A 23,443-nucleotide genomic window follows, 5' to 3' on the forward strand; every position below is an offset into this window, starting at 1 on the left:
GAGATATCGATGAGGTAGAAACGGCACTCATTCTGGGATGCCGCCGTGCACACCACCCCCTCCCTTCCTTGACGTTAGTGGTTTTTGATGGCGCATTGGAGTCTCAACCGCATCCAATGTGACCTCAGCAGGCGCTTTTTATTGGGACTTGGCTTTTATTGATAGACAAGACTCGCGCCGAGAGAATGCTCTTATTTCTGGGCATGGTTTTCAAGGCCCAGCCATGCCAAGTGCTCAATGAATATTAAAATAATGGATACTGAACAAAGCTCGAACGTTGATGTGGAATTGACATGTGAAAGTATGGGCGCACGGATATATTTCCCTCGTCGCTGTTTCTTGGAAATTCGCAGAGGATCCATGATGGAGACTGTAATGTAAGTAGCGTGATGAAGCGGCGGTTGGTCCCGGGGTTTCGAATAGACTATCAGTGGCTGATGGCTGAAGGTAAATGATGATGGTGGTGTGAATCAGCTTGTGATCTCGCTATAACTTGTGATTGATCCATGTGAGCCAAGAGTAACTATGGATGGTGATACATGGATCCAAGGTCATGTTTTCAGCACGGACACATCTCAAGTTGAATATTTTCACATTCTCAATTGCTTTATTAGTTAATGTTGCGCCGTTGAAATGTGGCTTATACTCGGCATGTTCTCGTTCATGAATGTCTCTGATCATTTGGTTGTCTGGTTGTGCAGCATAGAATTGGAGAGCCAGATCCTTGCAACAGATAAGTTAGGTACTTACAGTACAAGCTGCCCTGCACCTTGCCGTACCGGATCGCCGATAGTGGGGTGATAAACAAATATTCGCAAGGGCGAAAACGCCGAGAGCGAGTACGGCATGTAACTAAGATTCATCCTCGGTCATGGAATAGGGAGGTAAGTTTTGAATACCTAGGGACCGAAGAGGAAGCTGGTAGACAAGGACAAAGTACGAATCATGAGAAAAGCAATTCGGAACTTCTTGATAAAGTTGAGGCATTCGTTGACAGGATCATCCAATACTACGACAGTAGCTTCATAGCTCTAAAGCCAGCCTTTCCTTACTGGGTACTAAGGCGGGCACCTCATCGAACCCTCTATTTCCCCTCTTCAGGGTACAATTACAGCACAGAACATCCAACCCCAGCCCCAGCTATTTCTCCATCCTCATCTCCATGTGCATCACCTCCCATCGTGTCCTGTTCTGTCTTGCATTGTCTCGCCTCGTCTTTTCCCCCAGCTTATCCTGTCGCCCAACAGGAATGCTGAGGGTTTAAAACGGTTGTTAGCGTCGACTTCAATATAATTTATCCATCATCTTGCATCACCTAACTGTCGACCTATCTTCGTTCGCTCCAACTCGTCCGTCCGTCCATCCAGAGGCCCGCCGCCCCTCACATCGAGTACACCTCGCTTGTCTAGCTCTGTTAAAGATTTTTTACAACATCCATATCCACCCTTTGACTTCAAACTCAGTTTCTCTCACTTGCTCCAAGAGCGCTGGTCTCTCCTCGCTAGTCCGCCATGTCTAAACAAGCTGGCACAGAGGACGCGGCAGCGCCGCAGTCCGTGACGAACCCGACCTCGCAGAATGAGCTCTATCCTATGGTGAACTGGAAGTATGACATGTTTCTCTACACCGTCGGTAACATTGTCGATATGTTCTTCCGAGAGGTTGTGCCTCGAGGTGCTTGGCGCGTCCCTCAGACAGGTCCCGTCTTGTTCGTCGCTGCGCCGCATGCCAACCAGGTCAGTTGAGCTTTACAAATTCTCTTTGTTGTGCTAGCGGGGAAGAAGAAATAGCAGCTCAACGTTGCCATTGTATAGCATAGTTCACTGACATCTTCGCTAGTTCGTCGATGCTATTATTCTTCAGCGAACACTGCGAAACGAGGCTAAACGACGAGCGTCTCTTCTTATCGCCCAAAAGTCGGTTCACGGATTTATCGGTTGGGGTTCACGACAAGTCGGCTCAGTTCCCGTCGGTCGCGCCCAAGATGCTGCCAAGCCAGCAACCGGAACCATCTATCTTCCCGATCCCATCAACGACCCTACTTTAATTCGAGGTGTTGGCACCAAATTTGGACAGGGTGAAGGCGAAGTCCAGGGCATGCTTTTCTTGCCGTCCGTCAAGGGCCAGAGTGGCGCTAGTGTCGACATCTTGGAGATCATTAGTCCTGAGGAGATCCGTGTCAAGCGACCTTTCAAGGGCAAGCTCGCCTTGTCACAGCTCACAGGCCGTGACGATATTGATAATAATGGAAACTTCACCATTAAGGAGGTAAAGGGACCCGCCCCAGGCTTCCAGGGCACCAAGTTCAAGATGGCACCTCATATCGACCAGACCAAGGTCTATGATGCTGTCTTCTCTCGCCTATGCAACGGTGGTTGTGTTGGTATCTTCCCTGAGGGTGGTAGTCACGATCGCACCGAGCTCCTACCTCTTAAGGCTGGTGTCGCAATCATGGCTTTGGGAACTTTGGCTCAGGACCCCGATTGCGGTCTCAAAATTGTTCCTGTTGGCATGAACTACTTCCACGCTCACAAGTTCCGCTCACGCGCTGTTGTTGAGTTTGGCGCCCCCTTTGAGATCCCCCGCCATCTCGTCGAGCTTTACTGCAACAAGCAGCGTCGTGAAGCCATTGGTCAAGTCCTGGATACAGTCTACCAGGCTCTCAACTCAGTCACCGTTTCCGCCCCCGATTACGACACTCTCATGGTGATCCAGGCCGCTCGCCGACTTTATAACCCGACCGGCAAGAAGCTCCCGCTCCCAGTAGTGATTGAGCTGAATCGAAGATTGTGCATGGGTTATGAGAGATACAAGAATGACGAGCGCATCACATCCTTAACCGCGGCGGTTAAGGAGTACAACTCGCAACTTCGATACCTGAACTTGAAGGACCACCAAGTACAGTACGCCAAGATGAATATGGTCAAGGTCATCTTCCTCTTCATCTACCGATCGATCAAGCTTCTTCTCCTCTTCATCTGCACCTTGCCAGGTTTGATCCTCTTCGCACCTGTCTTTGTCGCGACCAGAATTATCAGTCGGCGAAAGGCCAAGACGGCTCTGGCTGGCTCAACTGTCAAAATCCGTGGTCGCGATGTTATGGCCACGTGGAAGATTCTTGTAGCAATTGGTCTTGCGCCCACATTATACCACATCTACTCAGCAATCGTCACTTTCAAGGTTTGGCAGGATCGTCTGTGGGGTCGTGTCCCAGAGGGCGTGCCTTTGTGGGTGATCTATTTCGCCATGTGGCCATTTATGGTTGGTATCACATTTGCGTCTCTGCGCTTCGGAGAGGTTGGCGTCGATATTTTCAAGTCTTTGCGGCCACTTCTGCTCTGCTTGACACCGACTTCAAACTACAATATCCACAGGTTTCGAATAAGGCGAGCCGAGCTGAGCGCTCAAGTGACGGATGTGATCAACACTCTTGGACCTGAAATGTTTGACGACTTTGAGAAAGCTCGACTTGTGCCCGACCTGTACAAGGTCGAGGGCGGCGCTGCGACATCTCCCATGTCGCATCGACGACGAGACAGCGACCAATCGAGTACTGGCCTCGAGCCCGAGACACCACCAGCTTTATCGCGACGAAGCACAACACAGTCCAGCCGAGCCCTTCCGCGCAACGACTCGTTCAGCAACATTGGCCATGTGGGCATCTTCTCTACACGACCACCATCTAGAGCGCGTAGCAGGTCGCGATCGAGCAGCAGCGGGGGCGGATTTGGATCCGGCGGGTTCCCTCTTAGTGGATTTACTACCCTTGACTCGAGTGGTGGATTTGATGAAGCGACTCGCAAGATTCGAGAGGCGATGAAGCATCGCCGACACAAGACAGACCAGGAGAGAACAGATGGAGACGAAGAGGATGATGACAGTGAAGAGGAGGGATACGATGAGGCTAGGAAGAAGAACGCGTGAGCATTGAGATAAAAATGACTGGTAATGAGCTCGGAAGACGCCAGGTTGCTGTAGCTTGGGCATCTTGTACTATTTAATTCAGCTTCGGTACATTGTATCTCTCATAATGCTTTCCATCATGATGCGCTTTCCTGGGTAGTTACTAAGTAATATTATAAGACAAGCCCTTTCTATCAAGATGTGTATATACCCCTGAGAGTATAGACTGCAGGTCTCTTAAGTAACCTAAACCCACGGAAAGACCTCCAGTACCTGAGTTTTCGGTGGTTGTACATGGATTCTAAAGCTAATACTGGCTTTTGGACTTTCCAGTACCTGGATAGATACAAGCAATGAAGAATGGCTCTGTATGATGCCTTGGGATAGTTGACAGCGGATCCAATGACGTGTGTGACTGAATTGTGTCAGGCTCGGTGATAGGAGTTAGACGGGGTAAGTATTAGAGCGAAGAATAGAGCGAGATTCATGGGGGATTCACAAGTATTTGAAGTACGAACAGAATGCATAGATATCCAACTATTCTGTAAAGATAATTTCGATACAGATTATTACTATATTTCGCATGCTTCTTCTTTGGAGTTTGAGGTAATTAACTCGGCTGACTGATCCTTGTACGATTGATTAACTGATTGATTATTTGATTATCAATCAGTACAAGCTCCAAGAGAAATCCAATCGTATACCGGTTAGGTCCATTAATTGCGAATCAATTACCTATTCTGGTGGATTCAGTCCCCAGATAGTCAATTCCGAGCCGAACCTACGGCATCAGAAGTGGACTGCCCTAAAATCTACCGACGACTTGCTTCTCGTGGATCATGACTTTATTTTCCACTCAACCTCACCCTACAGGCCAACCTCACAATCCTTCTTCCTCAACAACAGCCGCCACACCGTCTTGGCTTCCGCGTCCACCAGCAAAGCAGAGAATGGCTCTCTCATTTAAAAACCTCGTCAGCTCCGTGCTGGGCTCTGGAGCTGCCAAGGACGACAAGCCGCCATCAGCTTCGGAACTGTTCGTAAAGACGGACCCAAAAGTGGACGGCGAGGAGTGCTTGCACGATTGCGATAACTGCTCAGCCCGGTATCCCAGAGGATTTAAGATTGAGGAAGAGGATGTACTGTACGGCCTCGTTGCGGCTTGGAGCACGCATGTCCTTGTTGGGACGGGCAAGACGGATTGGGTGAGGGATGTAGAAGAGGAGGAGGGCAGTGTCATGCAAGCTTTTTCCAAAGCAGTCGAGCCTTCAAATGGAGTGAGTTTGCCACCTTCCTTGTATGAGTTGACAAGCACAGTGAAAGTGTCTCTCATTTAAGTCACCTCATTCATACTAGCAAGTTACGTTGAGGCGAGCAACTACTAACAAAAAACTCACAGAAACTCAAGCTATCGGCCTCTAACATGCCCACTCCTCATGACACAGATGACTATTCTGAACCTACAACACTTCTACTCTTACCAGCCTTTAAACTTCTCCGCAATGTTCATCCTCTCAGCGTGCCTCAAATAATTACAGAGGTTATCAACCAAGCACCCACCAACACTTCTCCTCTCACGCCGACACCTCTTCCCGCTTCTCTGCCATCTCCGGATCCAGCTGCTGGCATTCCCGATGTATCTTTAGCCAACTGCCCTCACAATGCTGTTATCCTCATGTGCAGTCATCGAACACGTGATGTCCGCTGTGCACAGAGTGCGCCTGTTCTGAGAAAAGAGTTTGAGCGTCAGCTGAGACCGCTGGGCCTGTATCGGGATCTACACGATGAGAGACCTGGCGGAGTCGGTATCTACTACATCAGCCATGTAGGAGGACACAAGTACTCTGCCAATGTGATGATCTACCGACGGCCCAATGCGTTTGGCCTGGATGATACGACTGAGCAGCAAAATGGCACGAGCAATGGCGAGAAGAACGGCGACAGTGTCAACGATTCAGGAGAGGGTAGCGTGGGTGCAGCGCAGGGCATCTGGCTTGCTCGTGTGATGCCCGAAGACTGCGAGAACCTGATTCGATATACTGTTCTCAGAGGCAAGGTCGTCAAGCCTGAGCGTCAGTTACGAGGCGGTTTCGACCGTGGCAGGGGAGTCATGAGTTGGTGAGAAGCAAGAGTGTGACAAGGAGCAGTGTTCTGGATAGAGGTTGATACCCACGGTCCTACATGATGGCTCTGATGGGGAGACTCAAGTGCTGATGGTTCGGTGTAAAGGTTGGGCCGTTTAGATGAGGGAATAGAATAAAGATAGAGTTTACGATCTACAATGCTTGGTACCTGGACCGAGTGATTAGGAGATGATGGATGGACACTGCGTATACTATATGGAGCAATTCGTTCCGTGTTTCGTCCAAGATGCAACGTCGTTCAATTCTTGCACCATTCAGATGTCAAAGTCGTCATGACAAAAGAGCAAAAGTATAGGGATGAGACATAACCATGCAAACCCTAGAAACTTTCCAAAGCTTCATTATCCTATAATCACATCTGTCACCGTGCATCATTCGAAAGTACTGGATCTCAGCCATCTCCTTGCTGTGGATGCCACGTCGTCACGTCCTTGATGTGGAACGAAGAACCCTGTTGAGAAAGAAGATCTGCAGTAGAAAGATACGTAGTTATGATTCTTTCCCCCCTTCTTTTTGTGCCTTGCAGAGTGAGAGAAAGAGCCTCATTGACTCAGTTTCCGTTTTTGATAGCAATGGCGGGTGGAGAAACTAAAGTTGAAACTGTTCATGTCAAGGAATTGAGTTATGGGGCGTTTTGTTTGGCTGGAACAAATGGCGAATAATGATGGAATGTTTCTTTGCCTACTTTTGTCGGCATTACGCGTCGCATGTTACATAGTAAATAAAACTGTGGACTCGTTTTATGGAGACGAGTAAGTTGAGCGAGCGTCATAATGGACGATCATCGGGGTTTGTTTTTTATCATTGAGTTAATCAAAAGACGGAAACGGGAGTTCAAGACGGTGGAATAAACGAAATATGTTAAATGTTTAATTTTCACACAAAGAACTGACTTGACCAAGACTAGACTAGCAGCTTCCATCGGATAATTAACCACCTATAAAGTGACAATTTACAGCGTCTTGGATATATAGACGGCATATGCAATGCAGCCTGTATGAGCCTCACGTCCAACCATTAAACAGGGAAACAACCAAGACAAGACAAAACAAGCTTTCCCTCTCCCGACCCCTGCACTTTAAACCCCAACTTTTATCAAGACGAGACTCTAGTGCCGACATTGGTTCGCTCACAGATAATTCCGTCTAATACGCCTGTGGGTTGCATCCAATACAATAAACCCAGGCCTCGTTGACCACTCTCAAGGGTTCTGGAAACTGAGACGGAGAAATTCTTCCATACAAGTAAAGATTTGCGAGGCTATCAAGGGGGATTGCGGACCTGCTACGACTATGTAGCCACAGATACACATAGCTATATATTCATGGCCCTGTTCTCGTCAAAAAACAGGTTACATCTTCTTCACTCAACCCATTCTTTTAACTCTATTCTTATCAACAACTTCCTGGTCTGTGACCCATCTCTCGTTGTCTATCACTTTATCCTTGTTCTTGATTGTTCTTGAGCTGGCCTCTTGTTATAAAAGTCTATAAATCGTCAACTACCGTCTACTTCTCTATCCGAAAAACCACAACAACAACCATCTTTTCCTGTCACCATCTCTTCTTACACACAACCATCAACATGAAGTCCGGACTCTTTGCCCTCGTCATCGCCGCTGTGGCTCCTCTTGCCATGGCTGCTCCTTTCCCTCCTAGTGAGTTACACTCCCAGGGATTTTCGTATACGTAACATACTAATATTCGTATAGACGGCCCTCCTGGAGGTTTCTTCCCTTCCCCTCCTACAAACGGCAGTCTTCCCGGAGCTGGACCTGGTGCTCCTGGTGCTGGTGCCCCTGGCGCTCCCGGAGGTCCTGGTGGTTGGATGCCTCCTATGCCTCCTATGCCTCCTAGCCCCCCTGTTGGTGGTCAGCCTGGTGGTCAACCCGGTGGTCAGCCTGGTAGTGGATGTAAGTTATACTGCAAGAAGCACTTGCTTCGATATATTTACTAACAAGCATTGTCAGCGCCTGTTCCTCCCCCTGTGGTCCCTACTCCCGTCCCTGGAGCTCCCGTCGTCACTCCTGTTGCCCCTGGAGCTCCCGTCGTCACTCCTCCTGCCGCTGCTCCTGCTCCTCCGGTTGCCCCTGAGCAGCCCGTTGTGGTCCCTACTCCCAGCCCCGTTGCCCGCATCTAGGGCGACTACGACACGACACAGCGGTTTGATCGAGCTTGCTTCTTTTTATGTTCTTGTACATTGAATAGGATCCCCAACGAGAAACCAGATGGATAGACTAGAGGTTCTCTTGTTGTATATATAGAATGCCGCTAGACGGCAAATGGAAAAGAGCTTTGTTTGGGTTCAACTTGAGCTTCAGAATGAAATAAATGACTTGTGATCGTTCTTATACTTGTAGCTATCTATCCCCTGATGTCTTCATGAAGCACACTGTGCTCGACATCAGCCCACTCACTCGATTCCTAATCATAGATGGTGTTGCGAAAAGTAGAATGAGACCAAGTCTGAGAGCCGTCGGTAAGATGACTGTCAACAGAGACATCGTCAAGCTCATAACCGGCCATATCCGCCCATTCGTTACGAAGGTGAACAAAGCGGTCGGAGCCTTCCAGCCGAGCCTTCTCCATGTTCCCGATTCGGAGCAGCCTTCCAATGTAGTACAGCTGACTATGCAGGTCCTGCAGGTCACTGAAATCGGGGGACTCCTTGACGAACTTATCGTGGAAGTGGATGCGGTCAAAACCATTGATTTTGGCACCGTCAACACACGACTTCTCGTAGGCTGGGTCGAGAATGTAACGGTTCCACATTCGTTGCTCGTTTGTCTCCAGCTCTGCAATGTAGTCAGCCTTGCGGGCTTGGTATTTGGTGTAAGTCTCTTCGTAGGAGTCGTCGAGGGCGCGAAGAAGCTTGCTGAGACGCAGGCGATACTCGTCACTGTTCTTGTCGATGACATCAGGCTTATCCTCGTCGTGGTCAAAACGAGCGAAGGGGTAATTTTGGTAGCGAGCAATGCTGTTGGGATTCTCGACAGACTCTGGACTGTCGAGGTTGAGCTTGGCAGCCCGTGTGGCTAGGCCCGTGAGTTCGAGGTCTGTATCAATTCTTCCCATTGTGGCGGTGGTAAGAGAAATGTGTGCTGAGCTTGGTTTGTATATATTGTAGTAGAGTTGTCGAAGCTGGCTGTTTGTGTTAGTTGAAAGGGGAAGCTGGTAGTTTCGTGAGCTTTATATACATGTGCCTTTGAACAATCTTGTCACAGTCAGACAATTCAGAACGAGGGACTTATCCAGTGAAGGTTCTCCTAATCACATAGCCAGTGACTATCATAGTTATTATCGGTTCATATTTACTACCAATCAGTTGTGATTAGCTGGAACATGAGGTTCATTGCATACTAAAGGGATGATCAAATGCCATATAATCGCTGTAAACTCGTTGCGTTGTATTCTTAATCATGTCATACTTGACTTCCTGAAATCGTTAAAGCAGTCTATCTTGCAACCACCCATGTATACATAATCCATATCCAAAATAGACATATTCGTCAAAGCCACCGTGATATTGCGCCGTAAACCATAACATGAGTGATTCATATCCAATCACTAACCAACCGTCCAGACATTACCAACCCACATTCCACCGTGATTTTTATGTTGTGACCAGAAAAGAAAAACAAAATAGTGACATCTAATCATCATCACGAAACCGCTGTGCCCAAAGTAGAATAAACAAGAAAGTTAAACAACCAAGCGCTTTCTGTGCTTGGAGGGGTATCGAGAAGAAAGGCTTGAAAGCCTTGAAAAGGTCGACAGTGTGGTCCAGGAAGACGATACTTCTCTGAATCAGTCGGCGATATCGGTGGAGCTTCGGCTTGAACCAGTCGCGCTCATGTGGTTCTTGGCCATTGAGACCAGCTTCCAGATTCCGAATGAGACACCAGCGAGGATGATGAAGAGGATGATGATGATGATGGCGATAACGTCGTTCTTCTTCATATTGGCGGTTGAAGAGTGAGTGGGTGAGATATGAGCGGGGAGTGTATTGAGCGAGGTTGTCTCTGTTGTGAATAAAGATAGTCTGACTTTTAAGAGTATGTCTTAATCTGATACATAGTTAGTTAATGCTCCTAGATCAGAATCACAAGATCGACATACTCAGTCAAGAATGTTGTGGTGGTAAAGTGTTGAGTTGAAGTTGAGTCGAGTCAAAGAAGCGGTGCAACAAGTCTACCAATCAGAAGCTTCGTGATACAGAGAGATGATGTCGTGGAAATCGTAAAAGTAGGTCTTTTCACTGTCTTTGTTGTATGCAATGCAATTATCTTTTGTACAAGAAAAATAAATCGTCAGATTCGTTTCTCAAGAATGAAAGAGTACAAATAACGGGAGTAGGAATGTAAAGTCTTGGTCTCACTCTCTCAATCATACATGGCCAGTCACCGTGTTATAAGTCGTTGCCCCGCCACCGTCTTTTTCCCATACAGCTAGACTTGGTTAGTAGATGCCAACGTACGGTAAGGTAATGGACGCGTTAAATGGCAAGGCTGGGAGTAAAGAGCTGGGTTGCAAGGGTCTTGTGGTGGGGTTTGTCAGGGGTTCTGACACGCTGGACAACTTTCAGTTTTTCCCAGCCTCGCAGAAAACGTCACCTCTTTCTCTTTTTAGGCGCTATAGTATCCATTGTCGCGTTGAGTCGCGCTGGGGTCGGTCAGCTTCAGGTCCAAAAAGAAATGAACGAGACCCTACCCAGGCTAGCATGCCGCAATCCCGCCCAATTCAATGCAAGGTACCGCCCTCAACAGTCACATGTCATGCACCTTCATCAATTGCTGTTATTCAATCAGGCAATTCGCATTCTCTAAGCAGATATGCGGCCGTGCCCCCAATTAAACACCAAGTCTACTATCGACTGAACGCCCATCGCCCGCGCGTATCTTGGTAAAAAGTCAACATAAATGCACAATGATATTCCCATTGGCCGCCAAACGCCGTTCCTGTTGAGATCTTCTTCCAGGTCCTCTTGCAGAGTTCGAGACCGAGGACAAATCTTAGCCCGCCTGCTTCCTCAGTGTTGATCTAGTTCTCAGCTCCTTCGGTAACCTCCTTGTTCTCGCCTCTATCGATCTTGAGGTGGCTTTCGTAGAAACGAAGCATCTATGTCGCATCGCATTAGCATATATCCATATCAAACCATACACTATAGCCTAGCCTGCTCACCTTCTGTGGGCATTTCCTGTAAACCACATCCGTGTCGTGTTTGGTCTTCTTGCCGTTCTTCCATCTCAGATAAACGATAATCTTGCCGATGCTCTCGTCCTCTTCGAGCTCGATCGATTCAATCTCATCCTCCCATGAACCCGCGGGTGGACTCCATGGCTTGGATGTGGCAGGAGGTGTAGAATTGGCCGGATGCGCATCACTTCGAGATCGCTTTGTTGTTGAAACGGTGGTGTTGGGAGTGCCGTTCGTAGTTCGGCGGCGCTTCTTCGTTTTGGACGCGGTTTCCGTCTCCTCGAAAAGTTTCTCTCGACCTCCGAGCTTGTTGAAATATTTGTCCAGGATCTCTTGAGCCGATTCACTAAGGGGAACGCGTTAGACAAGGCGTTCATCACCCGTTACAGCAAGCATTGTACATACCGGAGGTTGTCCTCGGGTTCCCAGGTCAGGTCTTTTTTGGCATCGTATCCTTCCCACTTGACTTGGAACTTCAGACTACCCTATAAAAACGATTAGCATGGACCAAGCCAAGTCGTGTGCTTCCCTTACGTCCTCGTCAATGAGATGCTTTTTGATCGCTTCGACAACGAATCTGTAGCCCGTCAGTATTTCCCCTTTGATTGATTCATTGATGCCTTACACATCCTCGTCCAAGTCCTCGTCATCGTCCTCGTCCTCATCCAGCTCTTCCTCCGAACCGTCTTCTGGCTTCGTGTCTTCAAACTTCTCAGACACCACGGCTGATGTCGACTTCTTGCGAATCGTGCGTGGAGGTGTGGTGAACTCCTCAAGATCGGAGTTTTCATCGTCACTCAGAGCTGCGCATTGATTAGCGACTGCGAAAAACGGGTTGCGACCGCGGAAAGTGATGTTTCATAGATTTATGCTAGACGCGCTCGCGACGCGCCATTGTTTGTCGGGTGCGGCAGACATGAGCTATGTAAATGTTGAATGACAGGAAATGTGAACATACCGGGTGGCATTTTGAATACTTGGCGATATTGCGCAAATATACTATTGCCTAGCAAGTTGAAGGGGATAAAAGTTGTTACTTCTGGATGCCATCAACAAGTTCGGCAGCTAACGCCACTCAGCAGCTTGCTAAAGAACCTAGGTGCTTCCGTCTTTGGAGGGGCTGTGCTGTATGTGGCCTAAGTTGATGTGGCGCACAGCCAAGTCCACACGATCACATGACTGCATCACGAGCCTTTACCGAATACTCAGTTCGAAAGAATTCAGATAGATAACATCACGAGGAACGCCTAATTGCGCCGCATCATATTCTATTTGTGCTCCTGGGCTAGTTATTGGTAGTGTTTGTCATTGCTTGCGGCTCTTCAGTTATCTCATCTCAGCCCCTACTGACGCTCCAGGGGATAACTGAAAAGTTGACCTCCAAGCTTCTGGCGTACAAAAGATGAATGATCTGGGAGTCCAATCGAACTGGCATACACTCACTTCCTTCTTATGCTCTCAACAACCAAGTTTCATGATGCCCAGAGGATGCCGTGATAAATTGGGTGGATGCCATGTACTGGATTGTCTAGACTTGAGCTCTTCATAAAAGTAAAAATCCACAAGGTCCAGAGTCACAATCTCACAGGGGGACGCTACATACCAAAGGCTGTCAGCAAACTTGACAAGCATGCTGTAGCAATGCCCGGTCTCGGTTTTCGCAATGCTATAAATGAAGCGAAGTGGATAGCGGCTAATGAAGTACTAGGCATGTCCTCCAACTGGCGGCTATTGTATGTGACCTCACAAGTTCAATGGGTCACATAGCTGCCGTATTCTGACCATACGATATGCACTGGCCGCGGCTCTGCTCAGGGGTATGAGGTAGGAGGAAAGTCTATCAATGGGACATGTGCCAATGCCCTAGGAGAACCAGGTTTGTGTCCATACACACTCATTCATTATCCTTTCTACTAGTATCGTGCTGTATCTCCGAGCTGCTCAATGCGGAACTGGAGACCGGTATCTTTGCCAAGCAGACAACTAGCACTCAGACTGAGCATGGGAGGGTGGATAGACTTACTGCGTGCTGCATTTTTTGTTCGGAAAGCCAGCAAGGTCATTGGAAGTTCAGAGAAGCAAGTTTGCGTTGCATTTGATGGGCTCATAGGCTGCAGAGTGTAATTAAGCAGATGCAGTATTGAGTGGCTCTCTGCTCTTTGTGAGATAGTGCTCCTGCGGTGGTTAAGGGGCACGCAGGAGCTCACCATGTCTCGGACAAGGATCCAATGCCTAAGAACAACCCGTGGTCGGTGCCACCCATGCTTTGCGGTCCCAAACCAATCTTGTCCAGTCTGTGTAATGTCTAGCGCTACAAGACTGACGGGAGGATCAGAGCGGTCTTTTCCCCCGGGCCCTATCGACTTTCTATGATTGGGGTTTGAAGATGTGATATCGTTGGTTCATAGCTTTTCTCAGAAAACTTATGTCCGGATGTAAGTACGCACCACGTACTGTCCGGGTAAGCATATAAAAGGGGGCGCACGTTGGAGCAAAGCCACCAAGCCCCTTCAGTTCTGATATGCAAGTTTGTGGCGTTCCCAAAGCTTGCTGAGCGTCCAATCAAGAAATGTGGCCAACGGTTGAAACCGAGGATACTATTTAGTTGACGCCAGGCTGTCAGTTGGAGAGCCAGTCACTAGCTTGATGTCTATAGCAAAGTTTATGCTACATGCTCTGGCATGACGAGTACTAATTTTCGCGTCTCTGCTCAAGGACCTCGTATTTGCGGCTATCGTGGCAGCGGAATCTGACCAACGGTCGACCGTCAAGGGCCGTGATAGACTGTAGAGCAGTAAGTGGGTTTCTAGTAATACAATGAGCATAACCGACATTGTCTAGTGGGTTAAAAACTCCATCTCATTAGAACAATGAAAAGAGGGCGTCAAGAGTGATTTTTCTTATTAACATGTGTGATTTCCATAGCCTAATATTAGCATCTATGAGAAATTGTTGTATTTATAGCTGCATATCCTCCCCTTTTAGCTACCCTTGGCCGATCAACTACACCGTCTAGTACAATTGCCGATGCCCAAATCCAGGAGCTATATGAAATGCCAAGGTCTGATGAACTTGTCAAGAATGTAGACAAGCCTTTGTTCAAGAAGTGTTCTTTCCTTCTTCCTTTTCGACGATTTCCTTGCTGGCCGTAAAGTATACACCTGTTGCATCATGAATCGAGATTTTGCCGTTACAAAACACTGAAACAATGACCAATCTCAACTGCGCTGCCCTATAGAACCAAGGCAAAGGTAGGCAGGTTCCATGGATCTCAGGACCATCGACAGAAAGCTCCAGGTCCCGACGGCACTAAACCGGACCTCTCAGAGAAGCCCGATCAGCGCTAAGCGAGCAGCGGGAGAGACATCCAGACGGCGGGACGGCCACTAAGCGTCAGGGGTTTCATGGGTGCTGGTTAGTGCTGGTGGCGCCAATCTGGGGGTCCATTTCGGGGGTCTTGGTTGGATTGGTTCCGCCCCTGAATAGAAATGGACCTCACCTGGGAGGAGGCTTTATTTTAAAATGGAGAGGGGGGAAAAACCCAAAAGAACAATTAAACGCAGCGATGCTACGAGTCCTGGCTTCCCCTTTAGTCTCCCATCGCTCGCCTCTAAATTTAACTAGCTAGCATCTCGAGTCTCTCATTTTCTTCTCTCTTGCTCTTGTTCTCGTCTTCGACTTCGCTCTCTTGTTATCTATCCCGAAAACTCATATCGATCCTTTCTTTCTCATTCATCTCAACTCTCCATGCCCAGATTTACCTAAACGTCTATTGACCTGTCCTTCCGCCCGGAGGTTTCGGCCCCAATACGCTCGTTCTTTTTTCTCTTCAATCTTCGCTCGCTCCTTATGATTAACGTCTGTACAGCTCCCCAATTGGAGCCGTAGTCGTCGACCTTTTTTTTTCCCTTCCCACTCTTATAGTTATCGAGATCTCCGTATTTCTTTCTCGGCCGTTCTTACAGAAAAAACTCTCGCGTCCCCCTAATTTTCCCTGAAATTGATCATTCACACCTCGTTCAAAATGCCCGATTCGACGCCCCAAACCGCCGATTCAGGAACGCCCAAAGCCGGCGCCCCTAAAGACAAAAATTGCCCCTTTTGCGGACAGGCTTTCACCTCCTCTTCCCTCGGTCGCCATCTCGATCTGTACATCAAGGAGAAGAACCCAAAACCACCAGATGGTGTTCACGATGTCGATGCTATCAAGAAGCTCCGTGGTGGTATCACAAGACGACAGGCGCGAGGTTCGCTGGGAGGGAGACGGGAAACTTCAACTCCTATAGGAACCCCAAAAGCACCTTTAATGAAGGAAACATCCCTCCCCGAAAACGATGATTTCCAATCGCCGGTTATTTCCAAGAACAACCAGCTCGTTGTTGATCAGACTATGAAATATGCACCTCCTTTCCAGCCAACATGGGAGGCCACGGGCGTCATGAACGATATCCCTAAAAGAGGCAGCTGGGAAGGCGACGCCGCACCCGAGCCACCAAAACGCCCTGGTATGCAACGGACTGCTAGCAAGCAAGCCATTCAGAAGGCTCAATTCGACGTCAAACAAAAGGTTTCCGATGCCATGGATACAGCACGTGCTGCGGAGTTGGCATTGCGGGAGCTTCTCAGCTCTTGGAGAGCAGCCAAGTATGTATATTAACTTTTTTCGTCGCTTCGTTCATGAAATGCTAACCTTGTTTCAGGGTGCAACTCGACAACAACTCGATGCCATTCGACTTCGACCCTCTATCTCTCGATTTCCCTGCATTGACCCTCCAATGCCTGCAGCCTCCACCAACACTATTCTCATCAACGCAACATCCTACATCAACATCATGGTCCGTCCAATCGCCAGGACAGCGCGAATTCGAGGCTCTGCAGACTTGGTTCGCAGTACAGTTCAAGTCTTGGAAAGTGACTTGTGCGGCTGCCACCACTGCCGTAATGGATGAATTCAAGTATCCCCCCACAGCAAACAGCTTCCGAAACCCTCGAGAGTCCGTCCGGAAGGCTGAGAAGGCGGCAGAGCAACTGGAGGCACAGGTGGATGAGCATCTTCAATCGGCATACGCGGTGTGGGGAACTCTCCCGATTCAGCGACAACAAGAGCTTTGGATCCTTGAATTGGCACGAGGCGTAGGAAGAAAGCACAAGGAGGCTGAGAAGATGAAGGAACAGCAGCACAGACTCAAGCAAGAGAATGCCAATCTCAAGTCTCAGATTGAACAACTCAACAAGCTTCAACAACCGAAGGAGTTTAGGCTCGCGCCGCCCGTCACAATTCCAATGGAACGCGAACTCCTTGCTCTTTCTTACGAACAGGCCGTGAAGGGTGGCAGGGCTGTTGGCTTCTCTCTTGAGGATAGTCAGGTTGATCTTTCAACCCTTGTTTCAAGATCTATCGAGCGATGGAAGAGTGTCATTGCTTCATCGAGAGCCAATGCCAACGGAATGAGTGCTCAACGATCCCTTGATCAATCCAGCCAAGCTTCCAGTAATACCGCTGTCAACAGCACTCAATCCACGCCACAAATTCAGACGCCATGCCAACCACAATTCCAAGCACAACAGCAGCAGCAGCAGCAGCAATTACAACAACCGCAACGGCCTCAACTTTCTAAACGTCCTTCAACAACCAGTGTCAACGGTGCAGTCAGCGAGCATGCCACTGCCTCAACCACTACGACCGACCCATCCTCCGCTGCTGAGAACAGCGATCAAGATGCTGATGCAGAAATGGAGGACGACGATAGCTTTGCCATGGTTAACCCTTCTCCGATTAAACCACAACAACCTATTCAGCAACAAACATCTCTCGAAGTGCCACGTACACGGCCTGTGCAACAACAACAACAGCAGCAGCAGCAGCAGCAGCAGCAGCAGCAGCAGCAGCAGCAGCGCAATGCACAGTTTATGATGCCCAACGGTGCAGGAAGTCCTGTTAACCGGGCAGCAATCAATCTGAGTCGATCTATGCCCAACATGAATATGGCGTTGCAAAATGGAGGCATGCATGGAGGAGATATAGCCATGGCAATGCAAGGAGTTCGTGGGGATGCCATGTATCTGGAATAGCACTGTCATTTTAATACCTGATATAGATAGGTAGGCTATCACCAAAAGCGATCCGTAATGATGAAAGACTTTGAGCGAGCTAAATCTGCTTTTGCCCGCAATGCAACAATATGATCAATTGACAAAATGCCTACTTTCCTCATCGTCTTCTGCTGTATGTAGTATGCTTAGGTAGGTAGGTTCCAGTTAATAGATACTATCTAGACGCAAATGTGGCTAAGCACGCACGTAAATGCCTGAGTGACTGACTGAAAATTTACCCCGCGATTGTGGCGCCCACCATTTCTTCTGCCCCTCCTGCCCTGACTGTTCCACTGACTCACATCACAGCTTGACTCAATTTGCCGGCAGAAGAGATTTAAATCAGGTATCGACGCCTGATCTGGAGATCCTGCCATATCAATTCCACAACCGCGAAAACGATACGCAATTATGGCTGACGCTGCTGCCCCCCCGACCGAGCAGGTTGCCAACCTGCACCTCGATGAGGTAACTGGTGAGAAGATCTCCAAGACCGAGTTGAAGAAGCGCCAGAAGGCCCGCCAGAAGGAGGAGGAAAAGAAGAAGAAGGCTGCCGAGCGTGGTCCCGCTCCCGCTCCCAAGAAGGCTGCCGGTGGTGCTGAGGCTTCTGAGAAGGACCTCACCCCCAACCAGTACTTCGAGATCCGATCCAGGAACATCAACAAGCTCCGCGAGACCAAGAGCCCCAACCCCTACCCCCACAAGTTCAATGTTACATACGACCTGCGAAAGTTCGTCGAGGAGTTTGGTCACCTCAAGTCTGGCGAGCATGCCAAGGACAAGATCATTCAAATTGGTGCCCGTGTCCACGGAAAGCGAGCATCTGGCGCCAAGCTCCTCTTCTACGATGTCCGAACTGAGGGTGTCAAGGTCCAGATCATGTGCCAGGCTCAAGAGGTTCGTGAGGGAGCTCCCTCTTTTGAGGACCAGCACGAGCACCTTCGCCGAGGTGATATCATCGGAATTATCGGATACCCTGGCCGGTAGGTTGATGAACTATCAATTGAAGAAAGCTCAGAACTGATATCATCCTAGAACTGCACCCAAGACCAAGATCGAGAAGGGTGAGGAGGGTGAGCTGTCCATTTTCGCCACCGAAGTTGTTCTCCTGACTCCTTGCCTGCATGCCCTTCCCGATGACCACTACGGCTTCAAGGATCTCGAGCAGCGATACCGTAAGCGATACCTCGATCTCATCTGCAACGAGAAGGCCCGTAACGTCTTCATCACTCGATCTAAGATGATCACCTGGATCCGCAAATACTTCGACGAGCGTGACTTCGTCGAGGTTGAGACTCCCATGATGAACCAGATTGCTGGTGGTGCCACTGCCAAGCCCTTCACCACTCACCACAACGAGTATGATATGCCCATGTTCATGCGTGTCGCCCCTGAGCTTTACCTCAAGATGCTTGTCGTCGGTGGTCTCAACCGCGTGTACGAGATTGGACGTCAGTTCCGAAACGAAGGTGCTGATCTTACTCACAACCCCGAATTCACCACCATTGAATTTTACGAGGCCTACGCTGATGTCAACGACTTAATGAAGACCACCGAGGAAATGATCTCCGGCCTCGTCAAGTACCTCACCGGTGGCTACAAGACTACTTTCCATACTCAGAGTGGCGAGAAGTACGAGGTCAACTGGGAGGCGCCTTGGCCCCGATATGAGATGATCCCCACTCTTGAGGAGGCTACTGGCGAGAAGTTTCCTTCGGGTGACCAGCTCCACACTCAAGAGACCAACGAGTTCCTCAAGAATGTCCTTAAGAAGATGAACCTGGAGTGCACACCTCCTCTGACTAACGCCCGCATGATTGACAAGCTGGTTGGCGAGTTCATCGAGGAGAAGTGTGTCAACCCTTCTTTCATCACTGGCCACCCTCAGGTCATGAGCCCTCTCGCCAAGTACCACCGTGAGATCCCCGGTCTGTGCGAGCGATTCGAGGCTTTCGTGTGCAAGAAGGAGATCGCCAACGCTTACACCGAGTTGAACGATCCCTTCGACCAGCGCCTGCGTTTCGAGGAGCAGGCCCGCCAGAAGGACCAGGGTGACGACGAGGCTCAGCTTGTCGATGAGAACTTCTGTACCTCGCTCGAGTACGGTCTGCCTCCTACCGGTGGCTGGGGTATGGGTATTGACCGAATGGTCATGTTCCTGACTGACAACTACACCATTCGTGAGGTCCTTACTTTCCCATTCATGAAGGATGACAAGCTGGAGCAGAAGAAGCAACTGGCCGCCGAGGTGGCTGGCATTGAACCCATGCCTGAGGAAGGTATTGGTAAGTTTGAGCGTTTTCACTGATCTTGAAACGATGACTAACCTCGCGATAGCTCACAAGTAAAATTGGGAAATAGTAAATGTAAGGGTTTTGTGGATGAGGTTGATAGTATGATTTAACGTTGAGACAATGATACCAGGAGAGACAAAGATTTCATCCTGGAAATAGAAACAAAAAAATGAAATGCCTTTGGCTTGTTAAGAATGACATCTTGAACTTGATGTCTGTGTTTCGTTTGTGACGTAACTCGCCCAAATCTTCGGTTAGAGAGTCAACGATTGAGACGCAACTGATATGGCTATTTCTTGCCTTTCAAGAGCATGGTTTATTTGGTTCAAAGGTTGGAGATTTGTGTTGAATGCTATGTATGGTGTTATAATAAACGCCTCGACAGCTCGAACCAGCTGCCCTTTTCGCAATTCTATTGATGCTATTGGTATGGTACCATATTGTACAATGATAATTTACATATTCTCTTTCCATGTCTTATAACTTCATCAAATCATCTATTTAGCAGCAGCGGCAGCCGCCTTCAATCGCTTCTCAAGAAGACGAAGGGTAGGCTTGGGGACATGCAACCTGTGGGCCAACACGATGGCCATGGTCAAGACACCCAGAGCACCAGCTTGGTGAGCTGCGGCGAGGGAAATAGGCACCATGTAGATGAGAGTGCTGATACCGAGAGCGACCTGGAGCGATACCATGTGGAAAAGGCCGTTGGCGCCTTTCTTGATGTTGGTAGGGAGGATGGCCTTGACACGTCTGGTGCGAGCATAGATGAATAGAGAGAGAATGGAGGTGAAAGTAGTCACAGCAAGGATTCGGTGGTTCATCTGGACAGTACTGGGATTCTCAAGCATGTTGCGCCACCAGAGATCGGAGTGGTCCTCCTTTCGCGAGTAGAACTTGTCAAAGAGTTCCTGCTTGGGAGGGAAGATACCGAGACCCATCTTGGGGAATTCGTTGTAAATCAGTCCAGCGTCGAGACCAGCAACGAGTCCACCAGACATGGCAGTAGTGAAGGTCAGCGCGGCAAGGGCAAAGACGACACGGCGCATTGTGCGAAGACCAGGCTGGCTCATTTCGCCAATCTGCTTCATGGCTGCCTCGGGGTTCATGAGCCAGCGGCGAGTTCGTAGAACGGTAAGACCAGAGACAAGCATCCAGGAGTAGCAGACGAAGGCGGTGGCAAGATGGGTAGTGAGACGGTACTGGGAGACACGAGGGTGAGAACCAGGAGCGAACAGATCATCCTTGAGACCAGACTTGACCATCCACCAGCCGATAATACCTTGGAAACCAATCAAAGCGGAAATTCCAGCAAGGTTCAGAGCCATCTTGGGAGTAACTTTGCGACGAGCAACGAGGTAGGCAGTAGGGATGACGAAGGTCAGGCCAATGAAGCGACCCCAGACACGGTGAAACCATTCCATAAAGTAGATCTTCTTGAACTCTTCGAGGTCCATGTGAGGGTTGAGAAGCTTGAACTCGGGCGAAGCGCGGTACTTTTCGAATTCGGACTCCCAGTCCTCCTTGGACATGGGGGGAAGCGAACCGGTGACAGGTCTCCATTCAGTGATACTCAGGCTGCCTTCATGTTAGCTGATTCTCTCAATTGTTATAAGAGATGGTATATAGTGTACCCAGACTCGGTCAATCGTGTCAAACCACCAAAAACGACAATACCAAAAACACTAACAGCGCTGCCAATAAGCCAGAGGCCGACGCCCTTGGGGTTCGACTCAGGCCATGCCTTCTTGGCAGCTTGAGAAACAGAGGGAGATGCGTGAACGGAAGCCTGCTCAGCAATAGATCCAATTGGCTTGCTCACGGCAGCATCTGCGTAAGATCGCGACCGGACGGCGTTGAGAACTCGAGAGGGCATGCTCCGGGGAGCAGTTCGAAGACATTGGTTGCATACGAAGAACTTTGAAGGCCCCGATGCTTTAATTGAGGCCTGGAAGAGTAACCTCCGGAACCCGGGGGCGAAGGAGGACGCCATGATTGAAACCAATGTTCTGAATGAACAGAGGAGAGCAATTTGAGAATGACGGAGAAGCAGTGACTCAGTTATAGATCATACGACACAACTGTGGCCATACAATAAAACCGCCATCTGATCCGATGTGACTCGGTATTCGGTACTGGTCAAGGTCCGTTTCAGTGGGAAAGGACCCCACTGCAATCAGTAATTTACAACGATCATGATAGGCTTATCTCACAAGCCATTTCTACTGTCCACTCCATTACCCGCATATCAAATCCGTTGATTGGGTGCCCCGCCAAGGGTCATCTCACCGCCAAACTTTTTTACACGGCAGAAAAGTTGGAAAAAAGTGTTACATGGGAAAGCTGTAACAACGCCAGTCAACCATCTCACGTCGCAACCCGGTCCTGCGAACCACCACAATTCTCGACATTTTGGACACTAAAGCTCGAGAAATACAATGGGTGGACGACAGGCCCACGGAAGGTCCCTTGTGGCGGCTCCCAAAGCCAAAGCCGCCAACAAAAAGTCAAAAGCGAGATCACAAAAGAATGCGCTCGACGCATTCGGTATTGCGCAGGAAAACTTTGCGCCCAAACAAAAGCGAACCCCTCGAGCGAGAGGGCTGGATGCCGAAATAGAGCGAAAGCATGGACGAGAAGACGAGGAAGATGATGAGGACGAGGAGGACGAGGAGGAACCCCAGAGGAAGAAGGCTAAGAGACCCAGCAGAGCTGCCGATGACGACGCCGACTATGGAAGCGACAGTGAGGGAAACGAATGGAAATTAGGAGGAATGCAAGACGACGACGAGGACTCCGAGATTGAGAGTGACGATGCGCTTGGCGACAGTGATGAGGGCAAGTTCGATGGCTACACATTCCGTGGAAGCAAGTCAACAAAGCACGAGGTAGGTTTATTTCATGGAAATTACCCAGGTTCAAGTCTAACAAAAGGAAAGGACGACGATTCAGAGGACGATTCCCAAGACGATGAGGGCGAGACCCTCGGCGCAGACGCAATCGACTTAGCAACCGCTCTCGATCAATTCGAAGAGTCAGACGACGAGCCCCAGCAGAAGGATCAATCCGGGTCTTCAGAGTCAGACGATGATGCATCCGACGAGTCAGAAGAAGACGATGATGACGACGGCGACTCTGACGATTCTGATGCCGAAGATGCAGATCCAGAAAAGATGCAAGGTCTAATCAAGCAATTTGGAGGCCAAAAGGATGATGAAGACGAGAAGCCAAAGGCGAAGGCCAAAATTAGCCTGAGCGATCTTGGACTGACCGGTATCAACGACGCCAACATTAAGAAGTCTATGAAGCTTATGAGCAAGGAAGAGAAGGAAAAGCGCCCCGGTGTTTCCAAAAAGTTAAATGTGCCTTTGGCAAGGAGACAACAGGACCAACTCGACCGAAGCGCAGCTTACGAAAAGACCAATGAGACTCTGGACCGATGGAATGATACAGTCAAGCAGAACCGAAGAGCAGAGCATCTCGTGTTCCCCCTGCCCCAGAACTCTATGACTGCTGGTCTTGACACTACTGAGATCCAGCCCCTGAATATCTCCAAGCCAAGCAACGAGCTCGAGTCCACCATCATGTCTATTATGGAGCAGAGCGGCCTAACTATGGACAAGCCTAAAAAGCCTAAGGAAAAGGAATACGACGAAGAGGGCAATGAGCTCACCCGCAGGGAGGCTCTCGCTCGCAAGCGTATAGACCGTGAGGAGGCAGCACGAGAGGCTAAGCGAGCCAAGCGCATCAAGAAGATCCAGAGCAAGGCTTACCACCGAGTTCACCGAAAGCAGCGTGAGCGTGAGCGTGAGGG

At 49.2% G+C, this 23,443-nt stretch overlaps 11 protein-coding genes across 11 annotated transcripts in view; 7 read left to right on the forward strand and 4 right to left on the reverse strand.

Annotated features, from left to right (window-relative positions):
• Positions 1-1,511: 1,511 nt before the first annotated feature.
• Positions 1,512-3,924, forward strand: FGSG_13299 (uncharacterized protein; the record flags this gene model as incomplete). The annotated part of the gene is made up of 2 exons (XM_011321655.1): positions 1,512-1,736; positions 1,840-3,924. 2 exons carry the CDS (start codon positions 1,512-1,514, stop codon positions 3,922-3,924), a joined length of 2,310 nt encoding a protein of 769 aa, XP_011319957.1.
• Positions 3,925-4,477: 553 nt separating this feature from the next.
• Positions 4,478-6,294, forward strand: FGSG_13300 (uncharacterized protein). Its single transcript, XM_011321656.1, has 2 exons — positions 4,478-5,180; positions 5,303-6,294. The coding sequence occupies exons 1-2, from the start codon at positions 4,743-4,745 to the stop codon at positions 6,023-6,025; spliced, it is 1,161 nt and encodes a 386-aa protein (XP_011319958.1). The 5' UTR covers positions 4,478-4,742; the 3' UTR covers positions 6,026-6,294.
• Positions 6,295-7,631: 1,337 nt separating this feature from the next.
• FGSG_08765 (uncharacterized protein) lies at positions 7,632-8,186 on the forward strand (the record flags this gene model as incomplete). Its single annotated transcript, XM_011321657.1, has 3 exons — positions 7,632-7,704; positions 7,759-7,959; positions 8,017-8,186. The coding sequence occupies 3 exons, from the start codon at positions 7,632-7,634 to the stop codon at positions 8,184-8,186; spliced, it is 444 nt and encodes a 147-aa protein (XP_011319959.1).
• Positions 8,187-8,470: 284 nt separating this feature from the next.
• Positions 8,471-9,121, reverse strand: FGSG_08764 (uncharacterized protein; the record flags this gene model as incomplete). The annotated part of the gene is made up of 1 exon (XM_011321658.1): positions 8,471-9,121. The coding sequence occupies one exon, from the start codon at positions 9,119-9,121 to the stop codon at positions 8,471-8,473; it is 651 nt and encodes a 216-aa protein (XP_011319960.1).
• A 374-nt stretch (positions 9,122-9,495) lies between these two features.
• On the reverse strand, positions 9,496-10,402 carry FGSG_13301 (uncharacterized protein). Its single transcript, XM_011321659.1, has 2 exons — positions 10,166-10,402; positions 9,496-10,113 (listed from the first exon to the last, which is right to left on the reverse strand). The coding sequence occupies exon 2, from the start codon at positions 10,004-10,006 to the stop codon at positions 9,854-9,856; it is 153 nt and encodes a 50-aa protein (XP_011319961.1). The 5' UTR covers positions 10,007-10,113; positions 10,166-10,402; the 3' UTR covers positions 9,496-9,853.
• A 684-nt stretch (positions 10,403-11,086) lies between these two features.
• Positions 11,087-12,210, reverse strand: FGSG_08763 (uncharacterized protein; the record flags this gene model as incomplete). Its single annotated transcript, XM_011321660.1, has 6 exons — positions 11,087-11,164; positions 11,228-11,588; positions 11,648-11,727; positions 11,777-11,819; positions 11,868-12,045; positions 12,201-12,210. The coding sequence occupies 6 exons, from the start codon at positions 12,208-12,210 to the stop codon at positions 11,087-11,089; spliced, it is 750 nt and encodes a 249-aa protein (XP_011319962.1).
• Positions 12,211-12,883: 673 nt separating this feature from the next.
• Positions 12,884-13,341, forward strand: FGSG_13302 (uncharacterized protein; the record flags this gene model as incomplete). Its single annotated transcript, XM_011321661.1, has 3 exons — positions 12,884-12,975; positions 13,010-13,059; positions 13,160-13,341. The coding sequence occupies 3 exons, from the start codon at positions 12,884-12,886 to the stop codon at positions 13,339-13,341; spliced, it is 324 nt and encodes a 107-aa protein (XP_011319963.1).
• A 1,716-nt stretch (positions 13,342-15,057) lies between these two features.
• On the forward strand, positions 15,058-17,395 carry FGSG_08762 (uncharacterized protein). Its single transcript, XM_011321662.1, has 2 exons — positions 15,058-15,886; positions 15,943-17,395. The coding sequence occupies exons 1-2, from the start codon at positions 15,267-15,269 to the stop codon at positions 17,312-17,314; spliced, it is 1,992 nt and encodes a 663-aa protein (XP_011319964.1). The 5' UTR covers positions 15,058-15,266; the 3' UTR covers positions 17,315-17,395.
• Positions 17,396-17,746: 351 nt separating this feature from the next.
• FGSG_08761 (lysyl-tRNA synthetase) lies at positions 17,747-19,819 on the forward strand (the record flags this gene model as incomplete). Its single annotated transcript, XM_011321663.1, has 3 exons — positions 17,747-18,318; positions 18,371-19,620; positions 19,673-19,819. 3 exons carry the CDS (start codon positions 17,747-17,749, stop codon positions 19,681-19,683), a joined length of 1,833 nt encoding a protein of 610 aa, XP_011319965.1. The 3' UTR covers positions 19,684-19,819.
• Positions 19,820-20,126: 307 nt separating this feature from the next.
• On the reverse strand, positions 20,127-21,622 carry FGSG_08760 (cytochrome c oxidase assembly protein COX15; the record flags this gene model as incomplete). The annotated part of the gene is made up of 2 exons (XM_011321664.1): positions 20,127-21,207; positions 21,264-21,622. The coding sequence occupies 2 exons, from the start codon at positions 21,620-21,622 to the stop codon at positions 20,127-20,129; spliced, it is 1,440 nt and encodes a 479-aa protein (XP_011319966.1).
• A 445-nt stretch (positions 21,623-22,067) lies between these two features.
• FGSG_08759 (uncharacterized protein) overlaps positions 22,068-23,443 on the forward strand; it is a gene marked incomplete at its 5' end in the record, with an annotated part of 2,849 nt that continues 1,473 nt past the window's right edge. The window contains one exon of the mRNA XM_011321665.1: positions 22,068-23,436. Within this exon, the coding sequence (XP_011319967.1) occupies positions 22,068-23,436 (1,369 nt within the window). The remainder of the gene's footprint in view (positions 23,437-23,443) is intronic.

The sequence above is a fragment of the Fusarium graminearum genome, chromosome 2, assembly GCF_000240135.3.
Source record: "Fusarium graminearum PH-1 chromosome 2, whole genome shotgun sequence".
In the NCBI taxonomy this organism is placed as follows: domain Eukaryota; kingdom Fungi; phylum Ascomycota; class Sordariomycetes; order Hypocreales; family Nectriaceae; genus Fusarium; species Fusarium graminearum.

Bases quoted from the DNA above. Each gene is read 5' to 3' on its own strand.
- FGSG_13300 (XM_011321656.1), top strand. From the start codon at position 4,743: ATGACTTTATTTTCCACTCAACCTCACCCTACAGGCCAACCTCACAAT. The intron at 5,181-5,302 runs GTGAGTTTGCCA...AAAAACTCACAG, and splicing joins CAGTCGAGCCTTCAAATGGA to AAACTCAAGCTATCGGCCTC.
- FGSG_13301 (XM_011321659.1), bottom strand. From the start codon at position 10,006: ATGAAGAAGAACGACGTTATCGCCATCATCATCATCATCCTCTTCATC.
- FGSG_08762 (XM_011321662.1), top strand. From the start codon at position 15,267: ATGCCCGATTCGACGCCCCAAACCGCCGATTCAGGAACGCCCAAAGCC. The intron at 15,887-15,942 runs GTATGTATATTA...ACCTTGTTTCAG, and splicing joins AGCTCTTGGAGAGCAGCCAA to GGTGCAACTCGACAACAACT.